At 45.3% G+C, this 18,388-nt stretch overlaps 1 protein-coding gene across 1 annotated transcript in view; it reads right to left on the minus strand.

Annotated features, from left to right (window-relative positions):
- PITPNC1 (phosphatidylinositol transfer protein cytoplasmic 1) overlaps window positions 1–18,388 on the minus strand; it is a 252,816-nt gene that overhangs the window by 80,848 nt on the left and 153,580 nt on the right. Inside the window, exon 5 of the mRNA XM_055326076.1 lies at window positions 2,409–2,480. Coding sequence (XP_055182051.1) covers window positions 2,409–2,480 — 72 coding nt within the window. The remainder of the gene's footprint in view (window positions 1–2,408; window positions 2,481–18,388) is intronic.

Genomic DNA, 18,388 nt, shown 5'->3' on the forward strand with positions numbered 1-18,388 from the left:
AGTCTCTCCAATAAGGGGTTAGCAAACTTTTTTCAGAGAGTAAATAGTTTAGGTTTTATGGGCCAGTTGAGCTCTGTTGCAAATACACAACTCTGCTGTTGTAGTATGAAGGCAGCCTAGATAATATACAAATGAGTGTGGTTATGTTCCAATGAAACTTTATTTACAAAAAAAAGTAGTTTCCCAATCCTTGATAAACTAACTCCAGGCTTTTTAGCTTAGTTCAAGAAGCTGAAGTGACCAGGCACAAGCCAAGTCAGTCCCTGAAAATACAGTAATATTCTCTTATCCACACGTTGCTTTCCACAGATTGAGTTACATGTGGTCAACTGTGGTCAGGACGCGGATGAACCTCCTTCTGACCTTAAGTCAAAAGGTCACTAGCAGCCCAATGGTACGTCACTAAGTTTACATCATTTACCACACTTCATCTCATCACGTAGGCATTTTATCATCTCACATCATCACAAGAAAGGTGAATACAGTACAGTAAGATATTTTGAGAGAGTGAGAGAGATCACATGCATATAATTTTTACTACAGAATATTGTTATGATTGTTCTGCTTGATTGTTGCTGTTAATCTTATTTGGGGCAGCCTGGGTGGCTCAGCGGTTTAGCACCGCCTTCCGCCCAGGGCGTGATCCTGGAGACCCGGGATCAAGTCCCAAGTCGGGCTTCCTGCATGGAGCCTGGTTCTCCCTCTGCCTGTGTCTCTGCCTCTCTCTATCTCTCTGTTCTCATGAATAAATAAAATCTTAAAAAAAAAAAACTCTTATTTGAGCCTCAATTATAAATTAAAATTTATAATGGGTATGTACATATAGGAAAAAACAGGTATATATGCGGTTTGGTATTGTCTCCAGTTTCAGGCATCCACTGGAGGTCTTGGAATGTACCCCCAACAGCGAAGGGGAGGGGGTCTACTGTAAGGGGTCATGATTGAATGCTGCTTTTTAAGCTCTTTCCAACTCTGAGGGTTTAGCAGTGGCATCTCTACACTGAAGGAAGGGAAGCCCATGATTGTGATTATGTTTTCATTTATTATGTTGATTTTTCCTCCAGCTAAGCTATGAGTACCTAAAGTTTGAGAAATGAGTCTGCATTTTTAATACCATGCATGCAACTCATACATACTCATACTCAGAAGAGAAGGTGCTTGATATGCCGTTGCTGAATACCACGTGAAGGAATGAGTGTCCTCCCACACCAAGCTGGTGTGAAATATAGTTGAATGATGCCCCTTGGGAACCACTCTAGCTCTGTCCAGGCAGACTCCACCTTGAAAGGGACAACCTGTCTTCCCCACAAAGACACCTTCTAGATCTAAATCTTTAGAAAAGACTTCTAGAAGATGTCAACACAAAGAACCATAGTGTTAGTTAGGCCTGGCTAACACTTTCTAAAGGGTTTCTTAGTTCTTCTCAGGGACTGTTCTCACCTGAAAAAAGGATTTCAAGTTGATGATGTTTGTGAGTCCTTAGACCTTGCCTCATGGCAGTTAGGCACCCCCACAACCCCCTGCATCCTGCTTTGCATTCCCTTGGCTCCATGAAGGCCCCAAAAGGGGTCATCTTGTCAAGAAATGCTCTCTTGACCGTTTTGACACAGTCTCAATCTTCAGCATTCTTCACAAATGCACAACATTGTAAGTGAAGTCGAAATTAATAAGTAAAGCTCTGCAGCTTCTAGATCCAGGCTCTTCCCTCAGTAGGTCCCAATGGAACCCAGAGCCCAATCTCAGGGTGAGGCTCTTGACTGGTCAAAACATCCACTCCTAACGGGAAGGGATTCAAAATGACATTGCCCCAGTGGAAAGAGGCTGGGGTAAAAGCCAGGTCAGAAGATGGATCTCCGCAATACTAATACTAAAGTATGGGTCTGAAAACTAGTAAGAGTCAGATTGTCCCATAAGGTAAAAATATTTTGCAGGAGGGGACTGATTTTAATGTGGGATATGTGCATATTTGTGTATATAGGTGAACATAAGCATAGTCTAGAAAATATATACAGTATGCACACATATATTTGGTTGTATTCATTTTTCTACATAAATGTCCACAGTCACTGAGAAGATGTATGCCCAATCCAATAATAAGAAACCAGATCCTGGAGCATAACGTCCCCGTCATCCCCCTCAAACATCAATGACAATCATTCCAGGTCACAGAGATTTTGCACAGAGGCGAAAGGACATAAAGATGGGAAGAAAGGCCAGACAACAAAGAAATTCCAGAGAGAAATCCCAGGGAAATGGCTCCAGAGAGCAAATGCCAGAGCTTCTCTGAGATCCCAGGCACGATCCTGCAGCTGGCCCTGGTCACCCCAGCAGCTATGAAAAGTGCTGTGGCTCTCAGAGCTCCGGGGTGGGGAGATGAGGGCACAGCACAGAATGGGGGTGCTACTCACGCGGTCGTTGCTTCCTTTATTGTCTTCATACTTGGTTTCTATATGAATGGAGAATTTCGGCAGAAAGGAACACTAAGGAAAAAAAAGGAAAGTTTCGTTAGCCTATCATTTTTCCTCCCTTCACATTCTCAGTATAGCCTCTGGATGCTCTCCTGACCATCATGTTGGGAGCACTATTTCTGATCAGAAGTGTTACGGTACTAGGTCACTATCTAAATTCAGAGAAAAACTCACCTTTGGCAACATGGACACAATTGCACCCAGAAGTTAGGCCACAGAGAATAACCAAGCAATGGAAGGCAAGTCGTTGCATTTCCAAAAGAAATACGTTCTGTGAGTCCTACCACAGGTTTCAGGAAAGCAAACCCCTGACACAGGCAGTTCCCATTCTGGGGAGCTTACCTGTGAGGGAGAAGCTGCCACTGCTGGGTATCTGGGGACTCAGCCTCAACCTTTATGTAAATATTCATATAAATAAAGCTAGGGAGGTGGCATTTAGCAGTAGAACATTAGGATAACAAATTATGGAAGTCAGACACACCTGCTTTTAGTTTTGAATTTATCACCTGACAGTTATGTTTCTTGGTCAAGACAATTTAACTTTTCGGAACCCTGGCAGTAGTAAAACAGGGATAATAATTATTGCCTAATAGTAACGTTTTGAGAGTTAAATAAAACCATGTGTGTAAAACAAGTAAGTTCTAGGCCCAGAGGAAGCATTCATCAAGTGACAGCACTCAGCATGAGGCTGCAGCTGAGCTTGATGTAAAAGGCAGCCCCTCTTTTTGTCAGCACAGGGAGGAGAAACCCCAAAAGCACACTGCCCTACTGTCTCAGTCTCAGCAAGCCATGTTCTGTGTACTCAGGAGATTTTAAGGGTTAAGGTAGCTTGAGAAGAGGGTTTTGATGGATGTTGATGCAACCTCCCTCCTGCCGGCACCGAGCTGGGCATTAACTTTCCCGGCCACAAGAGATGTGATTGAAGACTAATGGGTAAAATGACCCAGCAACTCCACTGGGAGCTGCAGGTGTCAGAGAAATGAGACTCCAGCTGATATACTCACGATCCTGAGTCTGGCTCCTTTATTTATTTATCCAACACGCCCAGAGCACGTACTCTATATATACCAGGCCCTGGTCTAAGTGCGTTCAAGTTCTCATTCATTTATTCCTCATAACCATGCCATGTAGTAGATACTATCGTTATCATCCCTTTTAAAGATGAGGAAATGGAGGCACTGAGAGGTTAAGTAAATGGCTCATGGTCATACAACTTGTAAATAGTAGTGTCGGGATTACAAGACTGGTGGCTTGCTCCCAGTGTCCATGCTCTTCATCATTATCCTATCGGTTCTCGAAGTGGAGTCTTCAAAGCTGCAGCAGCAGCAGCAGCAGCATCCTAGAAGCAAATTCTTGGGCCCAACCCCATACCCATTGAATCAGAAACTCTAGGGAAGGGGCCTAGGCGTGTGTGTGTGTGTGTGTGTGTGTGTGTGTGTGTGTGTGTGTGTGTGTGTTTTAAAATTTATTTATTTATTAGAGAAAGAGAGGAGAGGCAGAGGGAGAGAATCCTCAGGTAGACTCCCCACCGAGCACAGGTTTGATCCCAGGACCCTTGACCTGAGCTGAAATCAAGAGTCAGACGCTTAACTAAGGAGCCACCCAGGCACGGCCTCCAGGAATCTGTGTGATTTTTTTTTTAAGATTTTATTTATTTATTTCACACACAGAGACAGAGATAGACAGAGAACGAGCACAAGCAGGGAGAATGGCAGAGGGAGAAGCAGACTCCCCACTGAGAAGGGAGCCCAAGGCAGGGCTCTATCCAAGACCCCTTGGATCACGATGTGAGCCAAAGGCAGATGCCTAACCAACTGAGCCACCGAGGCGCCCCCAGGCACCTGTATTTAAAAAGCCCTCCGGGGATCCCTGGGTGGCGCAGCTGTTTAGCGCCTGCCTTTGGCCCAGGGCGCGATCCTGGAGACCCGGGATCGAATCCCACGTCAGGCTCCCGGTGCATGGAGCCTGCTTCTCCCTCTGCCTGTGTCTCTGCCTCTCTCTCTCTGTGTGACTGTCATAAATAAATAAAAATTAAAAAAATAAATAAATAAATAAAAAAAAGCCCTCCAGGGTGGGACACCTGGGTGGCTCAGCCTTGAGTGTCTGCCTTTGGCTCAGGGGGTGATCCCAGTCCTGGGATCAAGTCCCACATCGGGCTCTCTGCCAGGAGCCTGCTTCTCCCTCTCTGTGTCTCTGCCTCTCTCTCTCTGTGTCTCTCATGAATGAATGAATGAATGAATGAATGAATAAACAAATCTTTAAATAAAAAAAAAATCAGTGAAATAAAGCCTTCCAGGGGATGTAGATGCTTGGTTGCATTGGAAAACCACCTCACTACCCCATGCAGGGGAAGAAAAGAGTGTTCGTTATCTCCAATTCAGAAGTCTACAATACTTCGCCCCATGTGCTTCATCCCCCCCAAGTCCAGAAACCCGTTTCAGCGCAGCTGAGCACCCTAGCAGCATGTGTACAAGAAGGCAGGGGCCTTGGACGTGCCATTGATAATTCTGACATCACCTGACTGTGTGCGTTGGGCCTTCATCTGTCTTAATCCAAGTGAAACGAGCAAGTTGAACCGTGACTAAGGAAACACAGAAACAATCAATCCCAGTAATTGTCTTTATGGAGAATGAAGCTCTGCGATTATTCATGAACACCTTCTTTGCTGTCTCCTCTCAAAACCGTCACCCCATAACTGCTGCCCGCATGCATGCTGCCCTGGGGAGTACGAGGAGGGGGTGCTCAGCACGAACTGAGACCCTAGAGGGATCGGAGCAGCTCAGAGCCCCCATGGTGGAGCTCTTGACATGTGAACTCGGGGAGATGCACCTGCCAAGACCCTTTTAAAAATATCAAGGCTTCCAGCGAACAGATTGGTCCTTTGTAAGCCGTAATTCATACAAGAGTCAATGCAGTGCGTGCACAGTGCCAGATGGCAGGAGAACAGAGCCGTCCCGGGTGGGGAGCTAGGTCTGGGTGCGTCAGAGTGGAACACCTCGCAAGGAGTTTTTATCGGTTGAACCCCTCAACCACTTAACTAAGGTCAGACAAATGAATTTTAGCATTTGGGTATTAAGCCCAAATATGAAATGCAAAATTCTTAGGCAAATTAGCAGATGCTGTTATTTTTTGAGTCAAGGACTTAGGTTATTTCCATATCAGAAGCTCAACCCTGCCAGAGGCTGGGAGTGCACCTGCTTTGGCCAGGCAGCAGGGAAAACCCGGATGGGACAGGTCAACTCTAGGCTGGTCAGAGTCTTCTCCTTCAGCAGTGGTTTGGGACTGATAATCACCTTAGGATGTCCGATGGCTGGTTCTCAGAGCCCTGGAGGTATGGTGTTGCAAGTTAAAAATCAGGAGTACCTCTGGCCTAGGGCATTTTCAGAGCTGTCACTAAAAACTTTCTGTCACTAAAACTTTAAAGACGTAGCTTTCCAGATCCTGGTGGAAAATCACGTAACGAGAACTGAGACACAGAGGGCAGCAGACCAGGGCTCAAATCTGAGATGCATGGGCTCGGGCAAATTATTTTGGCATTCTCAGCCTCAGTTTCCCCGCAACAGAACAGGGACCGCCCTTCTCTACTCTATAGGGATGTTGAGAAGATCAATTGAGGTCATTCGGGTAAAACCCCAGCACAGTGCCTGGCACGTAGCAGGTGCACAGCAAAAAATATCTGTAAGTCTCTTCTCTGGAAACTTGTTTCATCGATTACTTGCATTTTCTCCTGGCTTCCTTCCTGTAGCCTGAAAAATATTATGAAAAGTGGCATATTCCTAAGAAACAAGTATCAAGTTTGCTCAGTGATGTTCCTTCCTTCGTCTATCATTAATCTCATTTCTCCTTGTCTCCATAGCCTAACTGTTCAACGAGTAGCCCATGCCTGCCGTCTGTGCTTTTTCACCACCACCTCTTTCTCAACCAGAGCAATAGGGCATGGAAATGACCAAGTGTCAAAGAATTTTCAAACCAGCGTCACTTCCCTGTCCACACCCCAAGGAAGCCTCTACCCTGTTGAGTATGAGCCAAGAACTCCACCTTCCTTTTTCACCTTCCCTTCCTTCCTCCACCCCTTCAATGGCCGGTTCCCCTAAGTTCTGCCCTCTGCCCTATTTTCTGGCTCGGAATCCTCTGATCCCCCTTGGGGATCTCACCTGCCCCTCACTTTCACAGCTGCCTCCTAAGCTGACATCTCTAACCCCACCCGCTCTTCTCACATGTCCAGCTGCCCACTGGCCACCCCCAACAAGGGTCCTACAGGCACCCCAACTGTAAAGTCCATACTGAATCTGAACATTCCCCAGCACAGTTCTCGAGCTTCCTAGGGCTGCCATAACAAATTGCCATGAGCGGTGCGTCTTAACGCCCTCTCAGTTCTGGAGGCCAGAAGTCTAAAATCAAGGCGTGGACAATGTTGTGCTCCCTCTGAAGGCTCCAAGGAGAACCCTTCCCTGCCTCTTCCAGCTTCTGGTGGCCCCAGATGTTCCTTGGTCTGTGATTGCATCCCTCCAAGCTCTGCCTGTTTCTTCATATCACCTTCTTTCCTCTGGGTGTTCTCTCAAGGTCCGTAACTAATTACAGCCACAAGCAAAGGCCCTATTTCCAAAAAGGTCACATTCTTAAGTTCCAGTGGACATGAATTTTGACAAACGCTATTCAACCCACTAGACTTACCCATCACATCCAATGAATGCCCAAATCCTGCTGGCTCAGCTTCCCTCCTCAAAGGAAAGACCTAGAGTCTTCTATATCTGACTCTAACTTTTTTTATGGCCCCACCCTACATTCCTCCCAGTCACAGAAGACCACTTGCCATTCTCTGGAACACTTCTGGCTGCCATGTTTTTTTACTACCCACAGTTCTCTCAGCCTGAGGTCTCCTTCGTATCCACAGACCATCCCAAATCCCACACCAGAACACTGATCCCATGTGTGCAGGTAGCATTCTGTTTGTACTTTGTCACACACTTATCTCCTTTTCGATCTCCAAAATTAGCTATGTGTCTGGCTCCCCGGGCAGAAGATAAGCTGCAACATGTCCCTCAGGAGGATTCCTCCTCACTCCTTGCTGTCACTGTCACAGTCATCCAGCTAGTCAGGCACTGAATCTTCTATTTCAGTTCTGCTTTCTATGACTCAGGGCTTTGATCCAGCTGGGAATATACCATTTCGCCCGGTCCATCTCAAGTATCTCGAAGGGAGCGCCCCACCTTCCAACCCTGGACATTCTCAAAACATGCGGTATCCCCTAAAGATTCTGACACACTTTCATCGATGAGGAGGATCCCCTATCACAGAAGGAACTCTCAGGAGTGTGGGAGCAGAAAAGAAATTGGGAACTTTGACACAACCAAGTGGAACACACTGTGAGAAGGGAAACATCAGGAGTGTCACCTGTTGGCTAAAACTGGAAGATGTTAAGGGATTCAGAGGACACCTGTGCTCTCTATGGCACAGTCACTCAGGAGCACTGAACCCTTAGAGTCCCATTAGGCACATGATGACACAAAGGAAAGACTAAAACACTCACAGCAGACAGAATTCTCAGGTGGTCCCCCAAGACTCCTAGCCTAGGTCTACACACCTTGAACAATCCCTCTTGCCCACAGTGTGGGCAAGACCTGTGAGTGCGATGGGATTGTAGCCCCTTTGATTAGATGTCCAAGGTGATCAGAAGCTGTTATGTTATAGAAGACTTCTCTTTTTGAAAAAGCAGAGATTCTGGTTGCCTTTGAAGAAGGAAGTGGCCATGTGGTGAGATGACCATGGGGCTAGAGCCTGACGGAAGCTTCTAGGAGCTGAGAGAGACCCCTGGAGGCCAGCCAACTAGAAAACCAGACTTCAGTCCAACGACAGCAATCCGCCAAGCAGAGAGCCTGGAAGAGGACCTCAAGCCCCAGCAAGATTGGAGCCCAGCCTAGTGAGACTCTGAGCCAGCACCCAGCTAACCTGGGCCCAGCAGACACTCTGTGTTTGAAGTTGCCATGTTTGTGGAAAATCTGTTATGAGCCAATGGAAAAACCAGTAACAAGACTGAACCTCAAGAATCCAGCCACTGCTTCCCTTTCAAATCACCCGTTTGGCATCTGCATAAAAAAAATCACTCCCGTTGAAGTCTGAATATGTCTCAGGAAAATGGGGGCATCTATACTCTTCTAATTTAGTGGCTGCAGCTGTGATGTCAATGGCTTCGTCCATGACCACTACTTTGGGCCCAGGTGGTGCTGACTAGTAAGTGATGGCACTAGGCCTGCCGCCAGCCTGCATCCAGATGCAGCAGGACACGCATCACCCACAGGAGGCAAGAATTCAGGAGAAAGAATACAGGTTTTGGAGAGAAACAGACCGGAGTACAAACCCCAGCTTCCTTTCTCACAAGCTGTGTGCCTCTGAGGAAATTCCTCAGCCCCTCTGAGCATCCGTCTTCTCATCCATGAAATGGAGATAGGACCAACCTCATCACAGAGGGGTGAAGATGAAATAATCTAGCGAAGGGCCAGGCCGCATCTGGCAGGACAGGTAGTTGGGAAATGCTGGTCCAGCCCATGGTACCCCTTCCCCACGGAACACCCCAAGCTAGGTGGGAAGGAAAAGCCTGGGGTGGGGTGATCCTCCCCTGCACGTGTGCGAGGACACACTGGGAGGCTGTGGGTTTGCAGGGGTGGTGGCAGCAAGAGGACACCTCCCCAGGACATGGTTGGTGGCCATGCCACAGAGCAGGTTTGTGCTCCTGCCAGCCTCACTCTGCCACCTGACCCGCTGTGTTGTCAGGGACATGTCGTGTCATCCAGGTCCATCCTCTCACCATCCTCCTTTTCGCCATCCGCCTGGCAGCTCCTGCTTCCGTGCAGTGCCTGCTCCCCTGACCTCTTCTCTGCTTTCCCCGACCCCCTGCCAATGTCAGGCAGGGAAACAAGAATACCACCCAGGATCCCCGTGGACTCTTCTTTCCTAGATGTAAAAGGCTTTATGCCTGCGCGTTCACTCAGCCTTATTATAAAAACCAAGGTTCAGACAAGTTGAGAAATAGCATCAAAAAACAGCATTTGGGAGCCCCAGGGGTCCCGCTAAGATGACCCTGCTTACAGGCAGAAGATTGGGGCAGTGACTCTAGAGCAGCAAAATGAGACAGGGAGAGAAGCAATAAAGTGCCCTAATCCCCTGGAGCCTGGGGGACATCATGAGTCACTTTAGCCCCTCCCTGCTCTCCTTCCTCCCCTGGGCCCATTCAAAATCTGGAATCTTCTTTCTCATGAAAAATCTTTTTTTTTCTCTCTCTCTTCTTGACTAGAAAGGCAGCTTGGCGAGGAGAATCATTAACAAATATTCACTTTATTTCATCCAGGGTTTGTTTTGCCCCTAACCCCCTAAAAATAGTAGTGTCAGGGAGAAATCAGAGAAACGAGGCAAAGCTCTCCCGTCATCTCCTCTTTGATTTTCTGGCTTAGATCCTCCAGAGCCAGAAGAGTCTCACTAGGGCTGCTAGCATCTGCTCCCGCTATGAGCAGCTTCCTTTGTCCCCAGTATCTGTACATCTTTAATCTGCCTTCCAACCGCGGTGGCAGCCGCGGTGATCATCAGGTACCTGTGAAACCCCTGGCACCCAAAGCCAAATGTGCAGGAAAGCGCTGGGTCTTTGTTGACCACGGAAACGCATGTACTTGTATCTTTGGGAAGTGATGAGAGCATCTGCAGTCGGGAAGAAGAATGCCAGGAAAAACAAGTGAAGTACCTGGGCTTCTGCAAGAATCATTTCCAGACCAAGCACTCCCAGGCTCTGTGTCGGGAAAGGAAAGCAGCCCATGCAAAACGCACGGCAGGGCTGAATTTTCAATTCACTACAGACATGCTTTGGAAAAATGAAAGGGCTATTTTTAGTATAGTGATTGATTAGGGTTGCCATGGCAACAAGAAACACTTACGAGAAGAAAACTAGATGTAAGCAAGTCTTAAAGAGAAAGGGGCAAGCCCATGGGAATTTCATAGTTTCTGTAGTCCCCCCATGGGGATGGTGGCTGTAGAGACAGGGCCTGGGGAGTCAGGTCTGAGGCTCTCTGGGGGAAGAAGCCTGCAGTGGCAAAACTTCTGAAAGAATGAGCACCATTCAGGTTGAGGATCACCATTGCTGTCATGCTACGCTCCCACAGCACCCGGGGCATGATGAAAACCATGAGCTAAAAGCGTATTGATCCCACCCTACAACAGTTTATGAAGTAAAGTAAAAATCATGTTTGCTCTCACGATATATTTCTAAAACTTTCTTTCTTTTTTTTTTTTTTAAAGATTTTATTTATTTCTTCATGAGAGACCCAGAGAGAGGCAGAGACATAGGCAGAGGGAGAAGCAGGCTCCCTGTGGGGAGCTTGATGCAGGACTTGATCCCAGGACCCCAGGATCATGACCTGAACTGAAGGCAGTTGCTCAATCACTGAGCCGCTCAGTGGTGCCCGTATTTCTAAAACTTTCTTAATTATGCCTCATCTGGTGGGCTGATTAAAAATGAACTCCAGTTGCCTGCCTTGTACTGATGACCTGCTCTCAGAAAGTTGGTGGAGCCCCTGGAGCACACTTCTGATGCCAGAACTTGATTTTTCTTTTCTTTTTAAATTTTTTCTTTTTTCTTTTCTTTTTTTAAGATTTTATTTATTTATTCAGAGAGAGAGAGAGAGAGAGAGAGAGAGAGAGAGAGAGAGAGGCAGAGGCAGAGGGAGAAGCAGGCTCCATGTAGGGAGCCTGATGTGGGACTCGATCCTGGGACTCCAGGATCACGCCCTGGGCTGAAGGCAGATGCTCAACTGCTGAGCCACTCAGGCGTCCCTTCTTTGCTTTTTTAGATAGCATTATTCACATCCCATATTATTTACCATATTGAGTAAACAGATCAGTGGTTCTGAGTATATTCACAGAGCTGTGCAACCATTAACACAATCTAATTTTAGAATGTTTTCATTATCCCAAGGAGAAGCCCCATACCTACAGCAGTCACTCTCCATTCCTGCCTCCCTATTACCCTAGACCCCAAGCAACCACTAATTTAACTTTCTAGCTCTCCGATTTGTCTCTTCTAGACATTTCATGTAAATGAAATCACATGAGGTATTTTGTGTCTGGATTCTCTCACTTAGCATCCTTTTTACAGCAGAGTAATACTCCATTGCATGGATATACTAGATCTACTTCGTGCATTCATCAGCTGATGGATATTTGTTTCTACTTTTGGGCTTTTATTAATAATGATGCCATGGACATTCTTGTCAAGCTTTTGTGTGGACATGCGTTTCTACTTCTCCTCGGTATATATCTACAGTATGACTGCTGAGTTATATGGTAACTAACTCTATGCTTAACCTTTTGAGGAACCGCCAGATAGTTTTGCAAACTGACTGCACCATTTTACATTCCCATCAGTGGGTATGAGGGTTCTAGGTTTTCCACATCCTTGTCAACTTTTATTATTGTCCAGGTGTTTCTTTTTTCCTTTATCTTTATTATTATTTTTTTTAAGTAGGCTCCACACCCAGCATAGAGCCCAATGTGGGGCTTGAACTCACAACCCTAAGATCAAGACCCGGGCTGAGGGGCACCCGGGTGGCTCAGCAGTTGAGTGTCTGCCTCTGGCTCAGGTTGTGATCTTGGGGTCCTGGGATCGAGTCCCGCATCAGGCTCCCTGTCTGTGGAGAGCCTGCTTCTCCCTCTGCCTATGTCTCTGTCTCTCCCTATGTGTCTCTCATGAATAAATAAATAAAATATTTAAAAACAACAACAACAACAACAAAAAGACCTGAGCTGAGTTCAGGAGTTGAATGCTTAACCAACTGAGCCACCCAGGCATCCCTGACCTGGTGTTTCTTAACCCAGGGAAATTTTGGTATATCCTTGGGTCAAAATGATGATGTAAGGGAACCACAGTCCATATTCATCATGTCCAGTCTGAGACAGACATGATCCAATCCTGAGGTAATGATGACAATAATATGGCGCCATTCCAAGTGTTTGATAAATAATAATTCTTTTTCCACTCTTAACCCTCACACAACTCTATGAGGGATATACTATTATTATCCTTATTTTACAGATAAGAAACAAAGTCATGGGAAGGTTAAGTCATCTGCCCCAAATCACATTTACATGATGGAGCTGAGATTCAATTCAAACTGTCTGGCTTGGAAGTTCACACTTGTGACCCTACATCCCGCTGCCTCTTGAGCATTAGTTAGGAAAGCACATGAGTGTTTCTAGTGGAGCTGAGGGTGATGGTGATGAAGGCACAGACTTTGCTCTTCAGTATGTCCTGCAGCCACTGAGAGCAGAGAAAATATGTCTCTGGGTGCATCTGCCAAATGATAGATGTGCCCTACTTCAAATGAGCTCAAAGAAGAAAAAACCAGTTTACTCGAAAGAGAAATTGGGGAAATAATTATTCATTTAAGAAATTCACCAGAGGTATTCCTTTAAATGTCAAAATATCTCAGTCTAGCTTTCAAATACAATCATTTTTCAAAAACTGATTTTAAATATGATGGCTTAAGTTAATGCCTGTTGTGAATTGCTTTCAAAAGCCTGCTCAGGACTCAAGGAAGGGCATAAATTCCCAGGTGTAAAAAACATTACAAATGAAAAAAATGTTCATTATGCAGTGTTGGTCCTATAAAAGCCACAGAAGCGGGGTGCCTGGGTGTTAAGTGTCTGCTGTTGGCTCAGGTCATGATCTCAGGGTCCTGGTATTAAGTCCTGCACTGGGCTTCCCTTCCTGGCAGGGAGTCTGCTTTTCCCTCTCCCTCTGCCCCTCTCCCCCACTCATGTTCTCTCTGTCTCAAACAAATAAATAAATAAAATCTTAAAAACAAACAAAACAAGACACAGAAGCAACCCAAAGTCCACCAGTGGAGGGTTGGTTAAGTACATTGTGGAGAACTAGAAAGCCATGAACTCTAAAGCGTGGGGCACCTGGCTGGCTTAGTCAGTGGAGCACGTGACTCTTGATCTCAGGATTGTGAGTTTGAAACCCATATTGGGTATAGAGATTACTTAAAAATAAAACCTTAAAGAGGCGCCTGGGTGGCTGAGTCAGATGAGCATCGGACCTCTTGGTTGTAGCTCAGGTCATGATCTCAGGGTCAGAGATCGAGACCCACATCAGGTTCTGTGCTCAGTGGGGAGTCTGCTAAAGATTCTCCCCACCCCCACCCCAGCTCATGGTCTCTCTCTAAATAAATAAATAAAATCTTTTTTTTTTTTTAATTTTTATTTACGATAGTCATACAGAGAGAGAGAGAGAGGCAGACACACAGGCAGAGGGAGAAGCAGGCTCCATGCACCGGGAGCCCAATGTGGGATTCGATCCCGGGTCTCCAGGATCGTGCCCTGGGCCAAAGGCAGGCGCCAAACCGCTGCGCCACCCAGGGATCCCAATAAATAAAAATCTTAAAAAATAATAATAAAATGAAATCTTAAGAAAAAAAAACAAAGTGTAAAATAGAATGATCCAGTTTTGAGAAAAGGCTAAGAAAAGCAGGTTAAAAAAAGCACATAACTATATACATAGAAAACATGGAGAAATAGAGACCAAAATATTCTCATGGAGGAGAGCAGTGGAAATCATGAGGTCCATTCATTTTCCATGATACACATTTTTATAATGTTGTGTTTTACAATAAGCATCTTCTTTTTCAGTAAGCAGAAAACAATTCAAATCCAATGAAAAAGTAAGTAAACACATCGATGAGGTCCCTGAGTAACTGTATGGGATGTAATGGAAGTCACAAGGTATTCTAAAAATTCTCTTAATTTTAGTCCACTTTAACTGAAAGGGGAGCATATTATAAAGAGCATAGTTGAGAAGATGGAGGAGGTGCAAATGTGGGAGGTTCGGGAAATCACTTTTTCAAGTGGTTCCTGTCTCACCCATCACACTTGTTCATAGACTTCCAGGATGAGGAAGGATCTGAGGGGAGATATGCTTCTGTGGTTCAAACTGCTTTTCAAATGGCACCAGAGTTCTTTCTACAAATAAAGTGTTATATAGGGACATGGTGGCTGGTGAGGCACATCCATGGAATGTCCCGGATTGAGACAAGCAAAGTTTGAAAACCAATGACTGACTTCAATATCTTAACTTTTTATTCTTGGTTATCAGCCGGAATCCTTCTATGTCTGAGAACAAATTTTCCAAGGAGGCTTGGAAATAAGAATGTTAAATGGAAGAGTTGAGAAGCTGGCTTGGGGTACATGAAGTGTTTACAGGCTTTCAAAAGATCATTTCCTTTTAGCTTTTATCTGGAACTCAATGCATTCCTCTCTGGCCATCTTGTTCTGTCTCCATGCACACGTGTCCTCTGCTATCAATGAATATTAAACTCGATATAGACTTGACCTTCTCTCTAATGGAATTCCCCCGAAGACATTGATTCTCTGGTACTATATTCTATATTACCATATTAAATGTACTCCAAGGCCGTACCGCGTATTTCAGTTTGAGCCAGGATCGTTAATAGAAATGAACTTGCAAATATTTCCAACTTCCATCAGCAGGAGACTTCTATCCAGAATGTTCCATAGGGCTAGTGAGATCAAATGTGGAATTTAGGATTTACTATCTTTTTGGACTATGGGGCTACACCCTGTGCTATTTGTAAAATGCTATTTGTAAAATTGACCCCCACCACGGAGGGGGTCAATCTGTATGTAGAGGCAGTTGGGAGATATCTAGATCTTAAAGTAACTTCCAACTTCCTTTATTCGTCATCAGGACATTTTATCCTTCCAATTTGACAGAAAATTTGCCCCCTAATTGGAAGGTAATATAGATAAGCTTCTCTACTAGGCACAGAAGATCTTTTACACACATACCAACTTCTTTTTTTTTAATTTGTTTTTAAGATTTTATTTATTTATTTGAGAGAGAGAGAGAGCACGCGTGCACGTGCATGAGCAGTGGGGAGGGGCAGAGGGAGAAGCAGACTCCCTAGTGAGCAGGGAGCCTGCAGTGAGGTTGGATACCAGCACCTGAGATCACCTGAAGGAAGATGCTTAACCGACTGAGCCATCCAGGCGTCCCCAAACACCAATTTCAATAAGCTGTGTGTGTCCCACTGTCCCTCCCACCTACTCAGAATCTTAGTCATCATGCAGGGAAAGATGCACAGGAAGTAATGGGAGATATTTGAGCTTCCATTGGGTTCCTGGGTTCCCAGGGCCGTGTGTGACTTTATACATAGATAGGGTGAGTGGCAATGGCAACAGAATAATTAGGAAAAAGTTGCAAAGATAGTTCTAGAAGAGTGAAGAGAGGAACCCAGGTGGAGATTAAAAAAAAAAAAAAAGGAGAGGAAGAGGAAGAATTTTAAAGCAAAGAGAAAGAGAAAGGGTTGCATATAAATGACAGAGATGAAAATGAATCAGAGTGACTTCCCTAATATATGCTGCATAGGAAGAAAAAGGTGGCCAAGAAGAGCAGTGGGACCTGAAAGAGAAGTGGGGGAGGATGAGAGGAAGGGAGCGTGTGGAGGCGGAGCCTGGAGACACAGCAGGAAAACATCTGCTTGCATTCCAGCCCACACCAAGGAAATGAATGTCAGCCTCTCCCAGGCTCCCCGGCAATCTGCGCCCTACACTGAGGCTCTGTTCATTCATTAGTTCATTCATCGCTGGAGCCTCTTCCGTCCTCTGACAAGCTGAGTAACAGCATCTCACAGGAGAAGCAAGGCCAGGAGGGAGAGGCAGCAAAGACATGAATGAAAATATGTTTTCTCAATGGGGCATGGGTTTGCTGCGGGTGCCTCTGTGAACACTGAGCAGGGCTCGTGCAATCTAAAGCTGGACCTGTCAAGGAGAAATAAGCAGAGGATGCCTGTGAATCTGATCGCTATGCACAATAAAGGGAGGACGGGGATTTAAAGAGACAGGCAGGATGCATCAAATGAAAAAGAATTACACATAAGTAACAGAGAGGGGAATGCATCAGAAGGACTCCCCAAATATACAGGCTGGCATTCAGCCAGGTGGGAAACTTTCAGATGACAAGCCTTTTAGATTAAAAACTGCAAGAACCACTCCTCTGAACCAAACTGGGCAAATTCCTTACTTAAAAACATATTTTAAAAAATATAAAAAAATACTCACTCTTAAAAATAAGGTCAATGTTGAAAATCTGAACTGAAAAGACAGTTCCATTCTTGTAGATATCACACAGTTCAGAATATCTCAGTGATGAGAAGGTCAAAAACATGGGGGGTAATTTTGCATTCATTTTATTTAATCACTGAAGTTTACCATTTCAGGAGATCCATCGTTATAGGCAATTTATTGTATTTTTATGGAAAGGAATCTGCCCCGCAAAAATCTGTCCAGTTGTATTATTCTTATCTCCCCAAGATAAATTGAGCACAATTCCATAGGTATTAGGGAACTGGAGAAGAGAAATCCAATTTTCAGTGCCACAAGTGGAAAACAAAAAAACAAAGAAGAGAGGAAGATTCCATTAAACATGTATTTTTTCTCTGATGGCTGCCCTCTGCAAAGTCGTTCAGAGTGGCATTTAAAAAAATGCAGACAATTTCAAAATGCTAATGTTATGGTGGAGAAGCCCATTTTCTCTCCTGCCGTCTCCCCCAAGATGGCTGAATTCATTCTCTTTGAAGTACAAAGAACAGCTTGGGAGCAGCTAGAGGAAATGTAAAGGGGATACACCAGACAGAGAACACTGCGTGTCCCGGGGCTCTGGCTTCACAGGTCCCTACAGATTGGGTTGCTGAGATGGGGAGACAAGTTCTAGTCCTGCACAAGGACCATGGCACTCCTGTGAATAAGCTGCTTTGCAACCAGTCACCCCACGAGACCAGTTCACTTCCTAAATTAAAACTAATCTGATGCGTGATCTCACCAGCATCTCAGCAGACTGTTGCCTGTGCTGTGTGGTCTCATGGCATTGACTTTGAAAAGAAATTTACAGGTTATTACTGTTGGGAGCCCTTCAAGCCACTGGAATTTGACTAACAGTAATCATTATGCAATGTATTAACCCACTGAACTTTTAAAGCAAATAACATTTATTGAAAAAGAATTGACCCACTGACCTAGTTTGTGGGTACATAATGGCTCTAACCCTGAGAGAAGCTTCTGGCATTCTTCTAAGTTTTAGAAGGCTGTCCTTGCAAAATTCAAGGTTCCAAGGATAAATAAGTGTGGGAAGTACAGCAGTTCCCTTTTTGAAGATTCACAATGTGTGACAGAACTGTAAAGGCTCAGGACGCCTGTGTGGCTCAGTGGCTGAGCGTCTGCCTTTGGCCTAGGTCATGATCCTGGGGTCCTGGGATGCAGTCCTGCATCAGACTCCCTGTATGAAGCCTGCTTCTCCCTCTCCCTGTGTCTCTGCCTCTCTCTCTGTGTCTCTCATTCATGAGGGAGAGGGAGAAGCAGGCTTCATACAGGGAGTCTGATGCAGGACTGCATCCCAGGACCCCAGGATCACGACCTAGGCCAAAGGCAGACTCAGTCCTGGGACATAATCCTGGGACTCCAGGATCACACCCTGGGCTGAAGGAGGTGCTCAACCACTGAGCCACCCAAGCATCCCAATAGATAAAATGAAGGAGGAGGAGGAGGAGAAGGAGAAGAAGGAGAAGAAGGAGAAGGAGAAGGAGAAGGAGAAGGAGAAGGAGAAGGAGAAGAAGAAGAAGAAGAAGAAGAAGAAGAAGAAGAAGAAGAAAGAAGAAGAAGAAGAAAGAAGAAAGAAGAAGAAGAAGGAGGAGGAGGAGAAGAAGGAGGAGAAGAAGAAGAAGGAAGAAGAAGAAGAAGAAGAAGAAGAAGAAGAAGAAGAAGAAGAAGAAGAAGAAGAAAAGAAAGAAAGAAAGAAAGAAAGAAAGAAAGAAAGAAAGAAAGAAAGAAAGAAAGAATCGTAAAGGCTTTGAGAAGTCCTGCAA

This window comes from Nyctereutes procyonoides, unplaced genomic scaffold, assembly GCF_905146905.1.
Source record: "Nyctereutes procyonoides isolate TBG_1078 unplaced genomic scaffold, NYPRO_anot_genome, whole genome shotgun sequence".
Lineage (NCBI taxonomy): Eukaryota > Metazoa > Chordata > Mammalia > Carnivora > Canidae > Nyctereutes > Nyctereutes procyonoides.